Raw genomic sequence first — 23,091 nt, 5'->3', positions numbered from 1 at the left:
CGGAGGCTGACACCGGGGCCGGGACTCCCGCCTGGATGGACGGCCTGGGCCCGGGACACCGGCACGGTGTGACAGAGCTCGGCGGCGGAGGAACGCGGGACCTGCCCGGGAGACTGCGGGCAAGGAGACCTGGGGCTCCTCAGGGCTTTGAGTGCAAGGATCGCACAGGGTGAGTTCAGTTTGAGCGGGAAGAGCCTGGATGGTGGTCGGGCAAGGGGAGAAACAGGGCAGAAAAGGGAGGAAGGAAGGGAGGAAGGAAGGGAGAAAAGGAAGGAAGAGAAGGAAGAGAAGGAAGAGAAGGAAGAAAGGAAGGAAGGAAGGAAGGAAGGAAGGAAGGAAGGAAGGAAGGAAGGAAGGAAGGAAGGAAGGAAGGAAGGAAGGAAGGAAGGAAGGAAGGAAGGAAGGAAGGAAGGAAGGAAGGAAAAGAGACAAAAAGAAAGGGAAGGAACAGGAAGAAAAGCATAGAGAAGGCATCATTAGGACATGCCTTCCTCAGAGAAGGGCTAACTCTACCCCAGGAGCCCGTCCCCAGTCCCTGGAGGCCGGCAGGGACCAGGCCTGCCCAGGCCGGGAGCATCGACCCTCCAGGCGTCGGAAACAAAGGCTGGGCCCCGCCGTCCCTTCCTCCAAACCTGCCACAGCCCTGGGCAGCGGCACCGGCGCCGGGCCCGGCTCCTGCCACCGGGGCCTCTCTGCCGGGAGCGCTCCCGGGCGGCTGCGGGCCGGGGGCCCCGTCGGGCCGGGGGCTGCTGGAGCTGCGGGGGCATCGAGCCCCGTCCGCAGCTCGGTGCGAGGATGGGGCAGCCGCCCCGCCCCGGGCCCTGTCCGCAGCCCGGGTCCTCCGTAGGGAGCACGGGCGGGTAGAGACTCGGGGGCTATTTTGGGAGGGGGGAAGCCCCGAGGAGAGGTCCGTGGGCCTAACCCAGAGCAATGGTGCAGCCGGGGCGGGCGGGGAGCGAGAGGAAAGCCAGGAAATCCTGGGGCCCCGCAGGCGAGGGTCGGAGCCGCTCCGGCTCTGCCCAGCCCGCCTGGTCCCCGCGGCCCGGGACGGAGGCGGCCAGCGGCTCTGCCCACGCGGGACGAGGAGGCAGCGGGGACCGGCTCGGCGCCAGAAGGGACCGAAATCTCGCTAGGGACCGCCCCGGCCACGGCCACCGCTCTCCGTGGCCGTGCTGCACCCCGCTCCTCCCGCTGCCGCCGGCTCCCAGTCCTCCTCCGCCTTTTCGCATGGGGGTCCCGACCCCACGTCCACCCTCACGCCCCCGACGAACGGCGGGTTCGGAGGTCGTTTGGCAGCAAACGGCCCCGGAGGCTTCCCTGCCCGTGGCCGGGACCGGAGAAAAGGCACTGGCGCTTTGGTTTTATTCCTTCTGCTCCCCCCGAAATTCCTGAGGACGACATCGATTTCGCACAGCCGCAAATGACGGCAGAGGCGCCGCGGAAACCGCCGCGGCTGCTCCTGCCCGGGTGTCCGGCCCCACGCGGGGAGCGCGTCCTCCGCGGGCTGCGTGTCCGCTCGGACCGGGGCGAGGGGCGCTCCGCCGGCGGGGGTTCCGCGCCCACCCCCGCACCCGCACCGCCCCCGCACCGAGCGCTGGGGGCTTCCGACCTCAAAGTTCGCCTTTGAAAAAAAAAGTGATTTGGTTCAGTGCCGGCAGAGAAATGAACGCGGGGATCGGATCGAACGCTCCATTGCCGCGAGAGGGAAAGTCCGCGTTCCCGGGGGCGGCTGAGCCCCCGCCGGCCGCCGTTCCAGCCCGGCACAACCCCAGAAACCGAGAGGCGGGAGAGGGATGGGAAACGGGCAGGTGAACGGGGGGCGCCGAGAGAGGGAGGGAATCTCCAGTTCCGGAGCTCGGTGGTTTATTTTGCAAACAAATTTCTTTGAGCCGAAAGGCTGCGGTGCACCGGGAAATGAGATTAGTTCTACCTTAAATTCCCTCGCAATCTCTCTCCGTAATGCAGCGTTTAACTCACCGTGAGAGAAGATGTCATTTCACATAACACTGTGCTAATGGATAAGTCTTCCCCGACCTCTCAAGCACAACAAACCTCGGGCGAACCCATCGCGCACGACCTGTTAACTTCACCGGCGGCCCGCTCAGCCGCCCCACGCCGCGGTCGACGCCATTCTTCGGGGTTTAAAAAAACAAAAATCTTTCCTCCAGCCCCTTTCCTCGCCTTTCTCATTCGTTCAATTTGTTTGAGGTTTTGGGGGGGCTTCTATTTGTTTGTTTGTTTAAGGGGGTTTAGTTGTTGCTTTGGTTTTTGATTTTTTTGGTTTTTTGCTTTATTTCCAATTAACAAATTTCAAAATGTTGAAAAAGAGGAAGAACATCGTGCAGCAAACTTTTCCGTTCGTCGAAAATACCCGGAGGCTTTCTTTCCCTGATATTTGATTTAGAGCGAAAAATAAAGATATGCACATGTATGTAACATCTATGTATTCATCCATGTACGAGCGCGCGTCCATGTGTACCGATGGCTGTGCATACATCCCAAGACGTGTTTATATATCCATCCGTACAAACACACACACGCAGTGACATCGGCGCTTTCTCTGCGGGAAAGCCGCCCCCGGAGCAGCTCGCTCCCGCAGCTCCCCTCCGCCGTCACCGATCGTGCCGGGGGGGCAGAGCTCCGGCACGGCCGGCGGAGAGAGACGATCGCGCGGAGCCCGTCGCGGCCGCTCAGACAAGTTGAAGGGCAGCCACTTACTGTGCATCGCTGCGAACGGGTCGTGCTTACAGTGTATTTCCATCGGAGCGGTCCGGGGCCGGCCGACCTTGCCGAGCTGATGTCGATTCGCCGGCGGCGCTCGGGTTTCGGGCTGGGGGAGGGAGCCCGCGAAAAAGGACGGAGACCGACCAGAACCAAACAAATAAAAAAAACCCCAAACAAACACATAAAAACAAAACAAAACAAAACAAAAAAAAACCCCCAAAACAACAACAAATAAAAAAAACCAAACCAAACGAAACAAAAAAAACCCAACCAAAAAAAAAAATTTAAAAAATTTAAAAATAATCAAAAAGGATGAAAAATAAAATAGAACAAAACCCCTCAAAAAGCGAAGAGTCCTGCCTCAAGAGGGGTCGCGGTATCCAAGAGCGCTGGCTGAACGCGGCTCCCGCGCCGCTCGCAGCCTCCTGAGGCTCCGTCGGGGGGCGGCCCCGGACGAAGCCCCTGGTCCGAGCAGCTCCCGGGCGGCTGCCGGTGCGCAGCACCCACCGCCGGGCTGCGGGGCGTTACTGGGCGCGGAGAGGGGCGAGCGCCTCTGTCCGGCGGACCGGAGCCCAGCGCTGCCCGCCCGACGGCTCTTTGTGCTGGCGGTGCCGGCGGCTGCGCGGCGGCGGCTGCGGCGGCCGGGGCGGGCGGCGGCGGGGGCGGGCGCCCCGTCCGCGGGGCTCGGTCCCGGGGCGGCGGCGCGCTCCGCCTGTGCCGCCCCCCGCCGCGCCGCTCGCAGCAACTCGCGGCGCCGGGCGGGGCGGCGGCGGTGGGCGAGGGGAGCGGCGGGGGAAGGTGTGCGAGAGGGCGGGGAGCGGGATGGGGGCCGGGCTCGCCGCGGCCCCGCGGGACCGGGCCGCCCCGTCAGCGGCCGCCGTCCGACCTGGGGCGCCGGCGCGGCGCGACCATCGCTGCCCGCCCGCCGGGGCCGCGGCGCCCCCTCCCCTCTCTCTCCCCTCCCTCCCTGCCCTCCGCCCGCCGTCGGCCGCCGGGGCGGCGGCGCCTGGCTGGCTCGGGCGGTGCGCCCGGCGCGCTGCCGGCCGGCGGCGGGCGGCGGGGGTTGTGGCGGGCGGCGGGGGCGGGGGCGGGGGCGCGGGGCGGGGGCGGGGCCGGGGCAGCGCGGCGGGGGTGGGATTGGGGGGGGTCCGTCGGGGCCGCCCCGGGCCCGGCCCCGCCCCCGCCCCCCGCCCCGGGCCCGGCCCCGCCCCCGCCGCGAGCCCCGCGCGCGCGGAGGGGCTGCGGGCGGCGCTTCAGCACCGCTCGCGCGGACAGCGGCGGGGGCGGGGCCGGCCCGTCACTCAGCGCCGCGACCAATCGCAAAGTTCACCTGCGGGCTGCCCGCATTGGCCGCCGAGCGGCGGCTCTGCCGATTGGCGGGAAGCGGGCCAATGGAGAGCGGGGGGCGTGGCCGAGGCCCCGCGGGCCGGTCCGGGCGCAGCCGCTAGTGACCGGGGCGGGGGCGGGGTGCGCGCCGGGACCCCCGACGGCCTCTCCGGACCGGCCGCCGTCCCGCGGCCCTTGGGCTCCCCGACGGCCCCTCCGGACCGGCCGCCGTCCCTCGACCCTTGGGCTCCCCGACGGCCGAACGGCTCATGTCGGGACCGTGCATTCCGGCGGTCCCGGGAGCGTGGGCCGTGGGTGCGGGCGCGGAGGAGCGAGTGCAGAGACCGCGGCCACGGAGGTTCTTCGCCTGCTCGCGCTGCCCGCGGTCCCGCCGCGGCTTGGCGGCCGCCGTGCCCAGCAGTGGCGGTTTCCACTCGTGGGTCCTGCCCCGCGGCGGTTCTGCCCCGGCCGAGACCCATGAGGCGGCGCGGGGCCCGGTAGTGTCCCTCGCCTCACGGGTGACCCTGGTACAGCCCCGCTGAACCGACGTGCTCGGCTCCTAAGCCCGGATATCCTCCCACGGGGATCTTTGTGCGGACGGGAGTGCGGGAGAGCTTAACCTGCAGTCCCGGGGCGAGACCTCCCGGCCCCGCTGAGCCCGTTAGGTTCCGGCGGCATCGGGGCCGTGCCCTGGCCCCCCTTCGGCACAGAGGAACCCGCGTCCGCTGCGCCCGGGCGCGCGCGGGCCGAGTTTTCGTTGAAGTCGAAACTGCGGGGCGAGGCCGAGCAGCCAGCGCGGAGTCCGGCCGAGGAATGGCGAGGGCTGGCCCCGCAGCCCAGCCCAGCCCGGGTCAGCCGCGAGGGCCGGCCCTGCTGCCGCTCCGCACCTCGGCTCGGGGCGGCCGTCGGGGATGGCGGGCAGCGGAGGGGACGCGCTGGCTCGCATCCCACCCGGCCTCCATCCCTGCCGGATCCCCCCGTTCTCCTCCTCGCTCACCCGGTGCTGAGGTGAAGACCCCTCGGCCCGTCTCTCGGCAGGGGCGAGGGGCAGCAGAGGCCGTGGAGCGCCCTGTCGCGGGGCCCCCGGCCTGTCCAAGTCATCCTGCCCGGCCCAGGCAGTGCTGTCGCCGCTGCTGCCCCTGCGGCCACCCCCGCTCCCGGCCGCCTCCGCCGCGCCATGAAATGCTTTATCGATTAAACGATTATTCAGGCGATTTAACTAATAAAAGGCCACATCGATCGCTTCGAAATTGCATTCCGCCACCGAGCCGCCAGGCCGCCTCCGCGCCCTCCACCGCCCGCGCTCCCCGCAGGGACGGCGCGACGGGGCTCCCGAGCCTCTCTCCAGCCCCGTTCCCCGTCCTGCTGCCCAGCTGGCCCCAGCCGGACACCGGGCTGTCTCTCCACGGCATTCGGAGCCCTCGGCAGCCCGCCGCGCAGCCCCGACGGCCTGAAGGGGAGCCGGTCCCACCCGCCCGGTTCTGCCCCTCTCACCCGGCACCCCCCTTGTCCGCGGAGCCGCCGGGCTCCCCGCTGCCCCTGGCCCGAGTCCCACCTGTGCGCCCGGCTCGGGATGTCGCGTAGGTTTTCTCCAGCTCCATTCCGGTTCTTCAGGACTTGGGGAAACGGAAGCAAGAAAAAGTTTCCACGTCGTATTGCAACCTCTTTCTTTTCCCACTTTATTTTTCTTTTGTTTTTATTGTTTTGTGTTCTTTTCTCTTTTCTTGTATTTTCCGTTTTTCTTTTCCTCTTTTCTGCTTTTTTGTCTTTTCTTTTCTTGTATTTTCTCTTCTTTATTTTCTTTTTTCTTCTTCTTTCTTTTCTTTCTTTTTTTTCCTTCTTTATTTTCTCTCTTTTTTTCCTTTCCTTTCCTTTTTTTTTTTTTTTTTTTTTTTTTTGGTGAGGGGCTCTCTCAGGTTGGAATAATTCAACTCTTCCGCTCCCCGCCGAGCTTTTGCAGCTGATCACTGAGCTGAAACTAAACGTTTTAGGTGGAAAAAAGCCTCTGAAGGAACCGTGAAATGATTAAGAAACTAAAGAGCTCCTCGCCATGTGAGATCATGTCCTGTTCTCTAAAACATCACAAGATGTCCCCAGACGCAGCCAAAACCCAGGAAAACTCTGACATGTTCTGTGGCAGGAATCAAAGTTTGCTCGCTGCCGGCCGCCCCCCGAGCGCTCCGCCGCCCCGGCAGCGGCGGCGGCACCTGCCCGCTCTGCCTCCGCCGCCCCAACCTGTCACCAACTTTTCAGCAGACCGACTTCCCCTTCCCGGGCCAGGGTGACGCTGCCGCCCCCGGGGCCGCGCTCCCCGCCGGGCCGGGCCGGGCCGCCGCAGGGGTGGGACAGGGACAGGGAGCGCTCTGCTGGCGCCTGGGGTGGCGGAGAGCCCCCCGCGCCCGCATGCCTCCGGGCCTGCCCTGCCCGTTCCTGCCCGCGCCCCTTGGCGAGGGACAGCCCCTGGGCTGCGGCGGGCACAGCAGAACAGCGGCCCAGCGGAGGCGCGGGTCCCTGGGCAGGATTTTGCTGGCCCGGGGGGGCTTCACCCGGGCTTCCTGCCCTCGTACCTCCCATTCACGTGGCGGATGCAGACCCACGGCCATGAGTGACGGTGGGGAGAGTTAAAGAGAAAAAAAATCACGAGGCTTCGACTGCTCCCGGGTTTATCGGTTTATTTTTCAGCAAAACGACTGGACCTGTGGGGAGGGGGAAGCGACAAATAACGGCCTTTCCCAAAGGCCAAAACAAATTTCTGCTGCAAGCCCAGCGGGCAGTCCCGCTCCTGGCGCCCACCAGCGCCTGCAGCCACGCACCCGCACTCTCATTGCCCGCAGAGCGTCCCCCACGGAACCCGCCGAGACACGGAACCGATCCGCTGGTGTGGCCGCAGGTGGGCTCGGCTCCGCTCTGCTCCCCTGCCCGAGCCTCTCCTCTGCCCCGCCGTGGTACTGAGGAAGGGGCAGCGGGCTCTCGGAGTGGGGTACATGGCGGCTGCCCGTGAGCGGAGCGGCCCGGGGAGCCCCGCTCGGGGAGCTCGGGGACTGGGATGTGCCGGTGTAGGGACGCGAGGCCGGCTAATGAGCTCTCTCCCGACTGCCTCGCCCGGCACAGACTCGCCACCCCCTCCACGCCGGCCTCCATTGAGAGCTGACACGGCCACAAATCTGTTTCCAAACTCTGTCTTTTCCCTCCCGGCCTTCGGCGCAGCCGCATCCTAAGACCCGCGGCCTCGCGGGGTCCCGTGGCTGGGCTGGCCCCGGCCCTACGGGACCCCGAAAGGGAGGCCGACCGCGGCCTCCCTCCCTTTTGCTCCCGTTCCCAGCCATCTCTCTTCGCTCTCTTTTTCTTACACAGAAATAGCCTCGCCGGAGCTTTCCGCCGGCTCGCCCAGAACCGCGACCTGCCCGCCACCTGACGCTCTGGGCAGGGGCTTCTTCCCTGGCGGAGGCTCCTCCACAGAAACGGCGCAAACGCACGGCGGACCCCGAGCCCCTTCTCGTGCCTGCAGGCGCTCGCCCGGACTCTCCCGGCCTCGCCGGCCTCGCCAGAGCGAGCAGCCCGGGAGCGCTCCTCTGACCTCGCGCAGGGAAAGGAACGAAAAACACTTTATTGTCCTAAAGGCAGGCTGCGGGGCTCCCTCCTCCCCTCCCGCCGCCCGACACCGCCTGAGAGAGACCCCGGGGAGGCAGCGGCGGGGCCGCAGCGGGGCAGGCCAGGCCCCACGCGTGTGCCAGAGCGGCCGCGGCCGCGGAGCTGTGCGAGCCCCGACCCGCGCGGGGCCGAGGGCTGAGCAGCTCCGCGGGGTGCGCAGCTCTGCGGGCTGGGGCGCAAGGAGCCCTCCGCAGCCGCGGTGCCTCCTGCCGGAACCGCGTGGGGACCCCCTGATCCCGCTCGGCCATCCTCGCCGCCGCGCTAACGAAAACAAGGCGGCGGCTCCGGCGGGAGCGGCCCTGCTCGCCCCTCGCCACCGGGGCAGGGCTGCGAGCCGCTCTGCTGGCCGCAGGACGACCCCCGGAGCGGGGCTGCGGGACCCAGACCCCGCGGTGCCGCCACCGGGGTGGGATTTAAGGCCCGGTGCGGAAACCGGAGCCTCACGGACTCCTGGAGGAAGCCCCTGCTGTCTCCACGCAGGGGCAGAGCCTCGGGACCCGGCAGGGCTGGGGGCATCCCCCTAGGACGGTCACTGGAAAATGCTTTCACTCTCGCCAGAGCAACATCGGAGGGGCACAGTGGTGCCATGGCAGAGAGCAGCGGGGAAGGGGGTCTCGGGGTCACATCACCCGGCGCTGCGGCCACGGCCGGGGGCCGCCGACCTTGGCATGTCCCGGACCGTGCTTTGGAATGACACTGTGCTTTCTGCATGTGGAAGGGTAAAACGACAGCGAGGAGGAAAAAAAAATAAAACCGTGGCTCAGCAGAAATCTGGATTTGGAGTTTTCCTAGGACAGTGATTGCTGCCTGCTTTCACTGAAGAGAGGAGATCACGAGCCGGGCCAATCTTTTGTCCTTTTATACCTGATGCATAACGTTAGGACGTGAAGGGTTGTCCTCCCATCCTACAACGTTCACGCTCGTCCTGCAACGCCCGAGGCTGCGAGGGGCTTGGCCTAACACCTGTCACCCAACACACCTGGAGCGGCTGGAGCAGAGCGCTTCGCTTCCCCAGGTACTGGCCTCGCTGCTCCTAGGGCTGTCTCCTCTCCCCCCGTTTGACGGGGTTGGAGTGGCACAGGTTGCACGGAGCATCCAAAGACCTGCACCACCTTTACAGTTTATCTGCATTTTCTCATGTTTGTGTAAAACACACCGACACTTAATACGGGAGAGGGCAAGCGCTGCTAAAAATTCTACCACTTCGATCTGGCTTGGCAGCAGTAGGGAAAAGGAGGGGAGGGAGTTGGGAAGGTGCGGCGGAGAGTGTTACTGATTTGGAAATAGCCAGTGCTCCTCTGCAGCACTACGGCCTCCTTTTTCCTCCGATGTCTGCCGTTTTAAATTCCGAGTAGAAGAGATCTAACCTGGCCCAGTGTGTTCCCAGAGGAAAAGGCACCTCTGAGATGGGGATGCTAATTAGTCCGAAGCAATTTAAAAGGTGTTAGGTGGGCAGTGCTGTGAAGTTGAGAACACTTAGCATACTCTAATATCCTCAGTGATCTTTAGAGAGCTGTGCATGGAAAACCAACAGAAAAAGAGGTTTGAAAGAGGAGCTGGTCCACACGGAGGAAGTGTGCTGTCCCCTAATACAATGATTTTGCAGATAGACATGAACGACGGGAGATGCCGACCATCCTGTCAGCACTCCGTCCCCCTGTCCTGTCTAGTCAGTACAGAGAGAAGCCAGAGCCGAGGTGACACAGCTGACAAAAGCAGCGGGTTTTATTTTTGAGAGTGTGAGAGGAGGGCAGGAAATGCTGAGAGACTTCTCTTTTTCAGCCAATACTCATAACTGTTTTTCTTTCCCCTCACCTACCAGTAAGTTCTGTCTCAATGTGCTGCTGGCGTCCTTGTCGGTGTATTCCCAGGGGCCTTTCCCGGGTGTGTTCTGCAGAGAGAGCCACTGCCAGCACCGTGACTGGGTGAAATGCTTTTCTAAAAGACCTTCACGGAGCTTTTCTGTCTAGCACTCGGAGGGCTGCTCCTCTTACTGGCCCTTAGGACTTTTTTCTCCAGTTCACAGCCGTACTGACGGGGGCCTGCCTGATTTTGGATATAAACCTGGGCCAAAGCAAAAGGCTAACCTAGTTTATCACAGAAACGAATAGCCCAAACCTATGTAATCAGCCTAGTGTGGAAGGTCTCAGGGCTGCAATGAACTCCTCTCGCAGTCACTTTCACTGACCTCGAATGTGGTTACTTTGATAGTTAAAAAGACACAGTTTTAAAGCTCAACTTTGCAGAACCTTCTGCCGAGTCAAATGTTTGCATACCCAGCCGAAAATGAGCCAGGATCCAAGGGAGGCCAAGCCACACCAGGTGCCGGCTTCTATCTCTTCCTGAGAGCCCTGTGAGAAGCCCCACCATATCCTGTGAGATTTCTCAGGAACGTGGTGGAGCTCGGGCCTGGCCTCCCGGGAGCACAGAGGATGTGTGAGGATGTGCTCTCTGTCAGAGCCCGGCAGCTCGGGTTTCCCCGGCTCTGCGCAGCGGCCGCTCCTCCAAACCGGGGGAAGAATGGGACGGGACGGCGGCCGCAGAGAGCTGGAGCGCTGGGCACCCCGGCAGCTCCCCGGGACGAAATGTGCTCGCTCGGATGCGGAGACGAGCGCTGCTCGTGTGACCAGAATGCGCAGAGGAGGGAAAAGGTGGCCTGGGGCTCTCTGGGGTGTCCGCGGGCACAGCGCGGCCGGGCCATGGGAAGGGGGCACAAGGGCCAAGCTGCGGATCCCTTGGCGAGTCGGAAATGCCGTGGAGCGCCCAGGGACTGCAGAGGTCTGGGCAGGGCGCAGAGCAGGAATTGAATCTTCGCAGCTGTAGGTCGGGGGCCTCCTGAAATAGCAGCCTTGGAGTCCAGCCTTTGTCGCGGTGCGCGGACTCTGCTGACAGCCCTGGGTGCCAGGTGAGATGCCCGAGGGGAGATTGTCACCTCTCCTCTGCATCGAGCACAGCGGAGATCCCGGCTACGGGCCGCTGTGCTAGGCGGAACAGCTCGCTGAGCTGTAAGCCCCGCTTCCCACAGTCTAAAAGAATCCCCCCGCAAACATTTTGAGAGGAGGGGCCCATTATGGCTATGATGCAAAGTAAACTAGAATTAGTTGGGTTTTGGTTTTTTTGTGGGGGCTCTAGCTGGAAATAGTTGACTTCATACACAATGCTTGCTTTTCCAGTCTCTCTTGAGAAACTTAAAGACAAAAATTTGCCTCTAGTTCAGTGTGTTAAGTGAACTAGAAGTGCTAGACATAAAAGTGACCCAAAAGTGCAAGCTGAAGACAGAATCTAAGAAAGAATCTAAGTATTTCTCTGGGCTCAAAAGCAGACATATTCAGTGCATTAGCTGTTATCTTTCCTAGATTAGGCTTCCTGTTATTAAACTGATACTTCTCTACTGATTATAAAAAAGGATGGTGGGTCACAGTCTCCAAACACATCATTAACTCTAATCAAATACTTGGAGAGGATCAGAAACTGGGTATCATCAGAGTCCAGCATGGTCCAGAATCTTTGCAGACCGGGTGTTTAATGCCTACAGAAACACTGTACAACATTCTCCTGATCCTCCTTAGTTAACCAGAGGCTGATTGCTAAGTAAGCACATCTCTCTGTTGACATGCTGCCTCGCACACAAATAGATGCCACTGTAAATCCCAGCTGCCAAAGGATTTTTCATCCTTACGTATTTTGCTTCCAAAGAGTTTTCAAATTTCCACTTGAGAATTTACCACAAACCTCACATCACCTGCTTTAGATAGGTGTTTTAACCATCATCTTCCAGAGGCTTAAATAAAGGTTTCCATGCATGGTTTAGAAACACATCTGTCGATGCAAGAATGTGTAAACATGCATTTGATCATGCTGGTCAGCAGGGCCTTTGTGCATCAACTGCTGGATGTCCACAGCAGATAGTCAAGGAAGAAGTACATGAACGAGGGATGAAAGTGTTTGTATGTTTTCAAGCCCCAGGTCACACTGCTACAGACCAGGAAGTTTCTCATTCACAACAGCCCTGGGTAGAAGCCCCATTAAACAGAGTCTGGGAGACTTTGGGCTGCTTGAGGGGGGGTGTGCACCTTGGGGTGCTGGATTCATCTCCAAAATGGGGTTTATGACAAGAGCCTGTCTAAGACTGCCTAAGAGCATTTTGTTGTTTCTCATATTGTGGAGCAGAAACAATTGGGATGTTCGTCTCACTACCGTGGACACTCAAATGCCCCTTAGACAGGAGGCTGTCCTGTGTGACAGCTCCCTGACCTGGCCCCGGGCACAGATCCTGCAAGGGGCGTGTGGCTGGAGGGACACGATGGATCATGTGCTGGGGCCAGCACCAGGAGGTGGTGCAGAGATGCCTGGGAAGGGATGTGTGACATCAGTGACTCGTCTGCAGGGCAGCTCACAGGGACAGCCAGGGGATTTCCCACGCAGCACCTGCAGCCCAGCACACTCAGATGCCAGGAAGGAGCAAATGATGGGCGGGCATGCACAGAGGTCACATATTCTGGGTCTGATGCTCAGGCCTTCCGTCAGCACATCATCCTCAGACCCAGCTGGAATGGCCTCAGACAAAGGGGAAATGGCCAAATCATGACAGTGAGGCCCTGTGAACTGCATCATCATTTGGGTGACTCCACAATGTCTGGTCACAGAATCACAGAATGAGCCAGGAAAAGACCTTTGGGACCATCAAGTCCAACGCCTGACCTGACAGCTCCTCACCAACTGAACCAAGGCACTCAGTGCCACATCCAGTCTGTTTTCAATCCCCTGCAGGGACAGTGACTCCTCCTCCCCAACCCAGTGCCCAGTCACTTGCTGTGAAGAATTTTTCCTGATGTCCAACCTGACCTTCCCCTGCACAGCTTGGGGCTGTGTCCCCTGGTTCTGTCAGTGGTTCCAGGGGCACAGCCTGACCCCCCTGGCTGCACCCTCCTGTCAGGGGCTGAAGAGAGTGATGAGGTCTCCCCTGAGTCTCCTTTTCTGCAGGATAAACATCCCCAGCTCCCCCAGCTGCTCCTCACAGCACTTGTGCTCCAGACCCCTCACCAGCCTCGCTGCCCTCCTCTGGACATGCCCTACCCTTTATGTCTATCCCAAATTGGGGTGCCCAGAATTGGACACAGAGCCTGAGATCACCACCTCTGCTCGTCACCAGCATGCTCCTGGGGACCATTTCTTCTGTTTTGCATCCTACCAAGACACTCACAGTCTGGGCCAGACCCCTCCTCCCCACTCCAGGCTCCTCTCCCACTCCTGCTGAACTGCTGCTTGCCCATCAGGGTGTTCTGTTGCACAGCCCTGCTTAGCAGGGCACTGCTCTGCCTATCATCAGGGTCAGAAAAACACAGAAAACTACCTGTTACTCAATGGTAAAAAGAAAAAAGATAAAAAAAAAGGCATTTGTTATTTGTACTTTAGCAATGATTTCACTTTAACAGTTTGGGAAGGTGTCTTGCCTTTTCAGGTCAACAATTAACTCTCCCTTTTTGATTCTGCAGCATTTCTTTCACCTGTTCCAAAACTATTAGCCTCTTGTATATTGGTATGTAATAAAACAAAGCCGTTCCTTCCCCTGAAATGCTTCTGGGTTTTATTTCAATGCACAAGGCCTTAAAGATTGTCTCAAGTGGCAGCAACAGTTTCCAACAGGGCCCAAATCCTACCCTGTCCTGGCATCTCTCATCCCTTTGCCTTCGCTGCTCTCAAACCTGGGAGCTCCAACCCCCACGGTGCACAAAGCTCCCCCACACTCCTCAAGTGAGTGTCGGAATGATGTGTGCATGGAATCACACATTGAATTTCTCCGTGGAATTCCACAAAGAGCCCTCAGGATGATGGTAGATGCAGGGTGTGCAGGGTGTGAGTCACTCTCCCTAGTCCTGCTACACACAGCAACAGGTCAGGGTGCTTTTAGTTCTTGCATTCCTTTGAGAATAACTACCACACGAGATTGTTTTTCTCCTCTCCTTAGGTATTTTTGGTGTAATTTCTCTTTCTTTATTTGCATTCACTCTGATTCTGCAGGGGTGGGGGCTGTGTTTGGAGTAGAAGACAAAGAGCTCTGCTCTTTCTTGTCACACTGTAAATGGTCATTAGCTAAGGACTTTAAGAACAATGCAGAAATCTATTTCATTAACTCCAGATTCTGCTTACCTCCAATTATACAGCTCTATGAAAATTACCAAGTGTGAAATACAAAAATGTTGTTTTGTAATTGAAATCTTTTTTTAGGCAAATTTTGAAATCAATAAGAGGAAAATTAAAAAGGAGTGGTTTGATAATGCTTACCCTGTTTGCTCAAGATATAGCTATAACTTTTTTGAAAAGCCATTTGCTTCATGGTGTGTTCTGCAGGAAAGAATGCTGAACAGACCTGGAGAGGCACTTTAGGCAAAGGTGTGATATAACAGGACACAGGGGTTGCCTTCCCACTGCCAGAGGGCAGGGTCAGATGGGATTTTGGGCAGGAATTGTTCCCTGGCAGGGCGAGGAATCCCTGGCACAGGGTGCCCAGAGCAGCTTGGCTGCCCCTGGATCCCTGGAAGTTTCCAAGGCCTTGTTGCACAGGGCTTGGAGCAGCGTGGTGCAAGGGAAGGGTCCACTCCTTCCAATCCCTGCCATGGCACAGGGTGGAGCTGGATGGTTCCTGAGACCACTCCCTACCAAAACTGTTTTGTGATTCCACAACCCTCCCTGCCAAGTGCTGCATCACTGCCCACTCAGCTGCTCAAACTGCAAGAAAAGACTCAATTTCCACCACCTCTCTTTCTCAGCCTCAGAGATTTGTTTGAACTGTGGCTCCAGGGATGAAACAGTGTCCGAAAAATGCTCAGGTGTGTTCCTCTCTGCATGGCTCCTGGCAACCTCCTGGCATAAGAGAGACTGTGAAGATAAACCCTCGTATTTAGCGTCACTAAAGCGGAACAAAACATTCTTTAGGGGAATTTCCTCACTGCTTTTACAGCTCTGCTCTGATATTTACTTCGCTCATTAGTGCTGCTATTTTAGTTCTGTCTCTATTTCTTGCCCTGTGGGGTATGCATTATTTTGGGTATTGTGACCAATTTGGGGGAAGTTCTTCAGAAGTTTTGCAGCAAGGCACATGGGATGCCATTAAACACTTGTTTCCCAAAGGACAATGCCAGCTGCCCAACCAGAAGACCCTCTGGAAGATCCAAATGCGACAAAGATCGTGTTTTTTTGATAGGTCTGCCTTTCTGCCTTTCCCTCTCTGCCTCTAGGAGTTTCCTAAAAAATCTCACAGACAAACCACAGTCCAAACTGCAGCCACCCCACGGGACAGGTGGAACGTGTCACCTTGATGCAGGAAGGTGCTCTGGCCAGGCCAGGAGGGCTGTGAGTCCGGCTGGGTGTGTGCAGAGCAGCCTAGCACCCCTCAAAAGCAGATCTGTCTCAGCCTGAGAAGGGAAGTCTGGTTGTACTGGGTGGAAACAGTGAGGGAAATTGCAAGGAGAATAATGGGTTCAGTCTGGAAAAATAGGCTCTAGCATGGAAGAGGGCATCTGGGGTGGAGGGCAGGGTTATGTGTATGCTAAGATCTGGCAGGTCTATATGGTCAAGGCTAAAAGACTCCAGGATGAGCTAGGAGGTGGGCAAGGTAAAGATCAGAAACCTTCCACTACTGTGACTTCACCCTTTTGCCCGAGGCTTTGACACCATTTTTCTGAAAGCCCTGCCACTTTGGCTCCTGCGGGGCTCCTCAGGCTGCCAGCTCTCTACAGAAGCAGCAAGACATCTCACACTGGCAGGACTGCAGAGGAAAAGACTCAAGTGCCAGCTGCTGGGCAGGCAAAACTCACAGTAAGTAATGAAAAACTTTCCAAGTTAAAAGGAAAAACTGACTTTTGCTAACTTCATTGACTTCCTGTGGCAGGTGACTTGAGAACTCTGACTGCTGAGGGCTCTTCTGTCTGCAGGAGTGACATCCAGACACGGCAGGAGCTATGATGACTGCCATGACTAGGGACGTTAGGAAGGAGCAGAGACACCCCAGAGGGCAGAGCAAGCCCAGCCTGCCTGTGCCTGTGTCCTGGTTTGACAAACGGGTGTCTGCCGATAAAGGCAGAAGCTTCTCTTTGAAATAGACAATGTAAATCCCCTTCCTACAAATTATTAGAATTTTGAAGTTAAGGGGCTCTCAGGCAAAGAGATGGGAATTAGGAATAACAGCTCTTTACTGGGAAAATTCAAATAGAAATGCAGTATTACACAGAACAATCCCAACCCTGCCAGAGTCAGAATCCAAGCTGACACCCGTCAGTCAGTCAGGGTGTTGGCACAGTCCCATTCAATGGTGGCTGCATCCTCCTGCAGGGGCAGATGTGGTTCAGCTGGAGCAGTGCTCCTGGAGAAGGTGCAGTTTCCTCTGAAGCTCCAGGGATGATGTGGAAAGGTCTGGTTTTCCTCTGGAATCCAGTGGGAAGAAGGTTCCTTGGTGTCCCAAATGTCAGTTTTTATCTGGGTAGGAAAGGCTTGGCTCCTCCCCTGGCTGGAGCATCTCCCAGTGGGATGATGGAATTTTATCAGTCATGCCCTGGGACTCAGTGGCCATTAACAGGAGATATCTCCTGGAGGGAGGATGGGCTGTGGGAAAGATGAAGATGATTGCCCAGCTGGTTTAAAGATGGCCCATGAGCAGAGAATGTGTGCCAGGAGATCAGGGTCACTGCCCCAGCTGGCTGCAGCAGATGGGGACAGAATTCACATTGCTGGTCACATCCTGTATTGCAACCCATCCCCCAGCCCCAGAGTGACACTGCCTGTGTGCAGGTGAGGGGAGCAGACCCCCCTCATGCACCATTATTGTCCCAACAGCAAGAGGACATGATGTGCTCCAGAGGGACAGAATGCCACGGGACAGCTCAGCCCCGCTCCCCTCCAGCCCTCCTCAAACCCACACTCACTCACAAAGGTCACTGGTGCTGCAGGAGCGAGGTCTCAGCCACTGCCTGAGTTCCTGGCACAGCCGTGCAAGCTCTGTCAATAAAGACACAAACACTCTCCTGCTCCTGCTCCTAATATTGTGGTTTGTTTTTTTTTCCTCAAAGAATACCACTAGCAGGCTTTCCCCACCCATCCAAGCGTTCTGAAGAAGCAGTCATGGTGAGACAGCAGACCTGAAATGCAGATCCTTGTCCTGTACAGGTAAGCCACCCGGCTCTCATACTAATTAATTATATGAACACGGTGAATCCTGCCTTGCAGCTGGATGAAATTCAATCTAACAACTTCATTTTCTCCGGTTCAATACCAGCGTTTTAAAATATAAAATTCCAACTGTGTACTGCAGTCTTTAATCCAACCTTCAGCATGGAGGCCTGAAATTTTAAAACCACACAGGAAAAAAAAATAAGGACTTTTCTACTTGCTGTATTTGCTATCTGAATATTGCAAATTATTTTAAGAACAGAGTTGTACATGTATATCAGATATCATTTGAAGTAATGAGTGTATTTTTCTAATTTTCCCAATGCCAACCTAACAACCCATTTCCAATATCATGAATAATAATTAATTTGTTTTCTGTATAGTAATAAGATTAACAACTTCACATTTACACGGGGTACTGAGTTATGTTCAAATAAAATAAGTTCTAATGAGAAAAATTGGAAGTGGCAGCAAATCAATGTTCCACTCAGCAATCCAAGTTTATGTGTGTTTGTCTATCTTTCCTGCATGATTTTTGTCAAAGTTCCACTGTAAACAAGATAATTTCTTTCATGTTGGGTTAGCCTGGGTAAATATGTTTAATGAACAACAAATACATTGTAAACATTGAAATAAATCTAAATACCTGAGAAAACGTCCTGGAAGCTATAGGGTGATTCAACAGACAGTATGCTAAGTAGGAGGCTGCACTGTGTGAGCTCCCCAGGGAGAAAAAGCTGACACCCAACATGGCATGATTTCAAATTAACTCTTAAAAGATTTATTTTAAAAGATCCACCCATAGAACATACATCTCTCAAAGTAGCTTCTTTTTGTCAGTCAAACTGGGAAATTTGCTTTCTTTTAAGTAAAATATTGAAACAGTGACCGAAACTAGTGAATTCTAACTAAGCAGCACAAACACTAGGGAGATTTGTATTTTTTTCTAGAAATGGATATTCATGGAAGAGCCAGTGTTCCCACACTCTGCAGTGCCTTTCTGAAACTCAGCCTCCAGGATTTGTCCTAACAGTCCTTTCCCCAGGGCTCCCACCTGAGCTCACATCTCCCAGACACTTGAGTAACAAGGGATGGACTCAGTGCTGCAAAACACAGGAATGGTCATTCTCACTGAGCATTTGTGCACTGACTGAGGGCACCCTCCAGGAGCAGAGCAGCCTCTGGGCTGTGCTGCCTTCCACAGCCAGGCTGAGCTCTGCCCTCCAGAGGGTCAGCAGGCACCTGTAAACCCCCTGCACGAACCAAACCCCCATCACCAGGCAAAGCCCCGACCCCTGCCCAGGGCAAGTGGGCCGAAGCAATGCCAGCCACTGTGCCAGAGCACCCCCAGCACAGCCCTGAGGAGAGTCCAGCCCAAACTGCCAGATGGAAAGCGGTGAAAACGGAGCAGCTATTAATACCTTGTTTGTATGGTTTCCGGTACACTTGTTTCCTTGCCTAATTATAGGTGACTCAAGGTTCACTGCCCAACTGCGTGGCCATCACTTCCCACAAGATCTTCAGCTGCCGACACCTTCACGAGATTTTAAGAGTTTGGGCTGAAATTTTCCACATCGTGTGTATGACGCAGGCATGGTTTGCCTTTTGGGGTTTCTGTTGGCTTGTCTGCTTGTCTGCTTTAGAAAAAGCTTTGATTTCAACTAGGCATTTCTTAATGATATAATGATCATAGAATCATAGAATATTCTGAGTTGGAAGAGACCCACAAGGCTCGGCAAAGTCCAGCTCCTGACAACCACTGGTAATCCTAAAATAAGTTCTTTTCACAGTTTGTTTCAGAGCTTTGCTTTGACCATTTTTGCTATGAGAACTTCACATTTTTGGGCTCATGGACTCATCAAGGTGACACATTTACCTTTCCCCACAGAAAGCTGTACATGCTTGAGGACACTGTGACCTGCCTGCTCCTCTGTGATCTGTGTACATTAGACCAGTGGCTGTTCAAACCCTCAAATCCTCAAATTCGCACATACATTGAGCAGCATCTTGTATTCCACTTCCTACTTCTGGCCAGCCCAGCTGAAGGTGAGGAGTGTTTCAGCCTGGTCTGAACAGGGAGCCCTCAGCCTAGGCTTTGGCTCCCAGAGAAAGAAGCAAGGTCCAGCAGCCAAGAGAATTTAGGTCCTTCCCGAAACATGGGGCTGTCATATTCTGAGCACACAGTCCAGCCTGTTGTCCACTGACAAGCAACAAGACTGACTATCTCTAGCACAGCAGCAGCCCAAGAGACTTCAGAGACATTTCTTGCCTACTATGTGTGGGGAATTCAACTAAACAGCTAATTCAACTAATGTTTGCTTCCTCCATCTTCTCCTAGACTCACAGAACCATTCAGGTTGAAAAAAGACCCTTAATAGCACTGAGGAGAGAAAATTCCCTCCCTCACCTTTCTCCATCACTGCCACACGAAACCCTGCCACTTGTCTGGACCACCCTGCTCCCATTGTATACAATACCTGGACAGGCTTGGCCACCTTGAAGGATCAGCAATTTTTGCTAATTCCATTGCTGAAATAAGGAGCAGCTCCACTGGATGCTCAACAGGATGTTGAGCTAATTATCTACTACTTATTTTTGCAATGGAATTAGCTCAAATTGCAATGTTTTAAAAGTTGCTCCACGTCCATCATCATGACCATGGCATTCCTTTGCTGGCAGAGGTCTCTGCCACCCTGCTTCTATCAGCTCAGGCGTGGTGGCAGCCCTGTGCCCCAGTGCCTCTGCCAGGGCAGCAGCCATCACAGGCTGGATTTCCACTGCCTTGGCGAAGGGCAGAGAGCTTTCCTCCCCAGGGATGTGCTGCCCTGGCCTGCTTTGCCTAGGCTCAGTATGTCTGTCCTGCCACAGGAGACAAGGCGTCCTGCTCTGCAGTGTCCCCAGTGATGAGCTTCTGCAGCTCCTGTGGCAGAGAGCAGCTACCCCAGAGCAAGAACAAGTGGACATCTCACTGAGCAGCTCCAGCTCTCACAGAGATGCATCACCACCTCAGAAGGCTCCTCTTGCCCAGCAAACACTTGCATGCCAGCCTTTTTGCTTCACAATCAGCACGGACAGTTTGAGCCCAGAGATCTCTGGTGACAAGTGCCACAGGCTGTGCACAAATTCTCAGCAAGCCACCATGGGCTGTCCCTCCCTCAGCTCTGCAGAGATGGGCAGGAGTTCTCCTGGAAGGTGCCTGCGCAGACTGAGGCAGGAGGAACGAGGCCAGGCTGAGGCTAACTGCACACTGTTAACCACACAATTCTTTTCCTGCTTGTTCTCCAGAAGGGAAAAGTGAAGAAGGAGGCACTGGGATCTGTGATGGCCTTGTGGCTAATGTTGCTGCATCTGTTCTAACAACTGCTGGCACTGGTAGTGCTCCAGCTGTCACACTTGCAGGCTGCTCATCCTGGGCTGCTGTTGGTGGATTTTCCCCTGCTCTGGCTGCACAGTTACCCTTCCTTACTGCAAGCCTTGCAGGAGGCACCAGGGGGCTGGCCCTGTCCCCAGCCAGCTGGCCCTGAAGGCCCTGCAGATCAGCCATGGCTTCACAAATGCCATGGGCAACACTGACCAAGTTCTTCAGGGTGCTGCAGGGGTGAGGTTTCACAGGCCAGGGGCTGTGACACGCCACAGGTTGGTGGGTTTGTCCAGATGTCTCTGAGCTGCTGCTCCACCTGAGGAGGCAGATCCCATAGCCCTGGGGGTTACCAGTCCAGAACATCCACAGGAATGGTACCAGCAGACAGGAGAATCTGAGAGCTCACTTTGCCTTCCTGAAATCCCCTGGTCTGCCCATCCTGGGAGTGAGAGGAGCAGCCTCTGCTGGGATCTTCTGTCCATACACAAGCACTGGAAAGGCCAGCAAGAAGGAACACAGTGCTGGGAGCAGGTTCTGGAGTTGCATGGGCAGGGGCACATGGCTTACATCCCCAGCCTCAGCAGTGTGTTTCACTCCCTGGGGTCCTTTGGAGGACGCCCACCTTCAGCCCCTCCATCCCCACCCCTCTGAGGCTATGGCACCCAGCGAGGTGGGAGGGCTGGTCAGGGTCTGTCCTCCCCCAGCCTGGCCAGGGCCCAGGCAAAGAGTGAGGGCTGATGTGGGGCTCAGGAAACAGAACCGGGGTTCACCTTGCTGCAGAAGCAACTGTGGGGTAAGCCAGAAAACTAGCTGGGCTGGATTTAACTGGAAGTTCTCATGCACCCAAGGGACTTATACCTACCAGGAGTGAGACCTGAGGGATTCACTCCTGCAGATGGATTGATGATATTTGCCCCAGATTTGTGAAAAAACAGGGTAAAATCTCTGCTGATGTTCTTCCCAAAGTGAGAGCGAGTGAACCATTGTGAATCCCTGGAAGACAGGCAGTGAAAGATCTTGGTGAGTCACCTGAGGGTGACAAAGCTGAGACACAGCCAGAGTGACCCTGGGGCTGGCAGCCAGACCCTCTCCCAAGAGGGGGCACACAGCAAGGGGAAGAGGGAGAATGGGTGCAGGAGTCTCCTGCTGGGGCCATGCAGACCCCTTGAGCACTGCTGGGGGAGCACAGAGTGATGGCAGCCAAGGAAAGGGCTGCACTGGCTCTGTGTCACCTGCATGGGTCCCATCCGGCCCTGGCTGGCAGGGACCAGGGGCAGGCACTCAGGGAGGAGCCACACAGGCTGAGAAGGGGTGGAAGCCCTGCTGGCACAGGCTGCACAGGCTGCCTGAGCTGTCCAAGAGATGGAAAGCACTATAAGCACCTTCCTGGAGAGAGGAAATTTGACAGAGGGGGCTGTTGGGTGCAGCACACGCACTGAGAGCAGAACCCAGCACTTGAAGCATTTCAGCCCAGGCCAAATCAGTCTGAAGCAGAAGTCTGTTCTATAGGCATCCAGAAGGGACAGTCCATTCCTCACCAAAGGCTGCAGCTGCCACATGTCTCAGGTTGGCTGTGCACACCTCACCTTGTATCACAGAGACCTGCTCCAAGACTTCCTGGAAAATTTGTTCTGCAAGCACTTAAAATTTCATCATCTGAGACAGAAAACTTGTAGGAAAAGTACTGTTTGAAAATATCAAAATCTTGGTGGTAAAATAACCAGACAGGAATATGCTACAGCTGTGTTTGCTAGTGAGGATATCTGCCAGCCTAAAGTCATCACTCCTTCCCATTGCCTGAAACCCTCCCAGCACATGGAGAGACAGGCACCATGTCTCCAGCTGGCACAGACTGACTCTGCTCCAGATCTGTGCTAATACCCTTGTTTACATATGGCCTGACATACTCTTAATGCTAACAAGTAAATAGAAGCCTGTGGCTCGATTTACTGTGCAATTACACTTGCAAAATAAGAAGGAAAAATAAGCTCGTATTAAGCACTGATACACACATTTTATTCAAGCACAAGTGGCACATGACAATGTGGATTTGCCCTTTGAGATGTCAGAGTTTAATGAAGTAGCAGAAATCCAGCAGAGAGTAGCACAGGACTTAGATTTCTCCTTATGAGGATTAACTTCGTGCCCCTGTTTAGAAAAACAAACATTTTCTGCAGTAAATGAAAGTTGTCCTCTGGCTCAGGATAGCCTTTTACCACCACTGCCAGATTACTTTGTCTTCTGCTGGCCTGTTTCTGACAACGCACGTATTTGCAACTAGATCTGCAACCCCTTGGGTCACAAGGCCCCAGGGTCCTGGAAGTGACAGATTCCTGCATACAGAAGGTCCAGACTGTCTTTCTTTCACAGAAAAATAATATTTGCTCATATCTATGTGTTTTTCTGGTGAAGGAGACCTGCAGCCTTGTGGAGGGTAGCCTGTGGTTGTATAGCGAATCACGCTCACTGTGAAATGCTGTCCTGCCTGTTGTTTCCTGGGCAAAATGTGCAAGATAGTGATTTTGCCACAGCCCGGGGCACAGCCCAAGCACCACTGAAAGTACCTGGCTTTGGTTCATTTCCCAGCAGAGACTTATTTATAGACTTGGTGTGAGGCTGGCTGTAGCAGCTGAGGTCCTGCATGCAGACCATCCCTCGATGCCCTTGAGGCCAGGCACCCCCAGGCATCTGCTAAAGGGCTCTGCAGCTGGGTGCAGCCCAGTGGGCCCACAGATCTGATGGAAGTTGTCCAGCTGGAAAGCTGGTTGCTGCATTACCCAGTCAGACTGGTGCTCAGGCCAGCAGCCAAGTGGAGGAAGAGAAATATTCATCCTGGGGAAAAAAGTGACTTTCCTGGGACAATG

General features: G+C 56.2%; 1 protein-coding gene across 2 annotated transcripts in view; it reads right to left on the bottom strand.

Annotated features, from left to right (window-relative positions):
• The window catches only part of PAX5 (paired box 5), a 131,561-nt gene extending 125,258 nt beyond the window's left edge, over positions 1–6,303 (bottom strand). For both annotated transcript variants that reach the window (XM_056513029.1, XM_056513030.1), the window contains exon 1: positions 5,606–6,303. In XM_056513029.1, the coding sequence (XP_056369004.1) occupies positions 5,606–5,651 (46 nt within the window). In that variant the 5' untranslated portion in view covers positions 5,652–6,303. The remainder of the gene's footprint in view (positions 1–5,605) is intronic.
• Between the last annotated feature and the right edge of the window lie 16,788 nt (positions 6,304–23,091).

This window comes from Oenanthe melanoleuca, chromosome Z, assembly GCF_029582105.1.
Source record: "Oenanthe melanoleuca isolate GR-GAL-2019-014 chromosome Z, OMel1.0, whole genome shotgun sequence".
Classification (NCBI taxonomy): domain Eukaryota; kingdom Metazoa; phylum Chordata; class Aves; order Passeriformes; family Muscicapidae; genus Oenanthe; species Oenanthe melanoleuca.
This window is presented reverse-complemented; position numbering and strand designations above follow the sequence as displayed.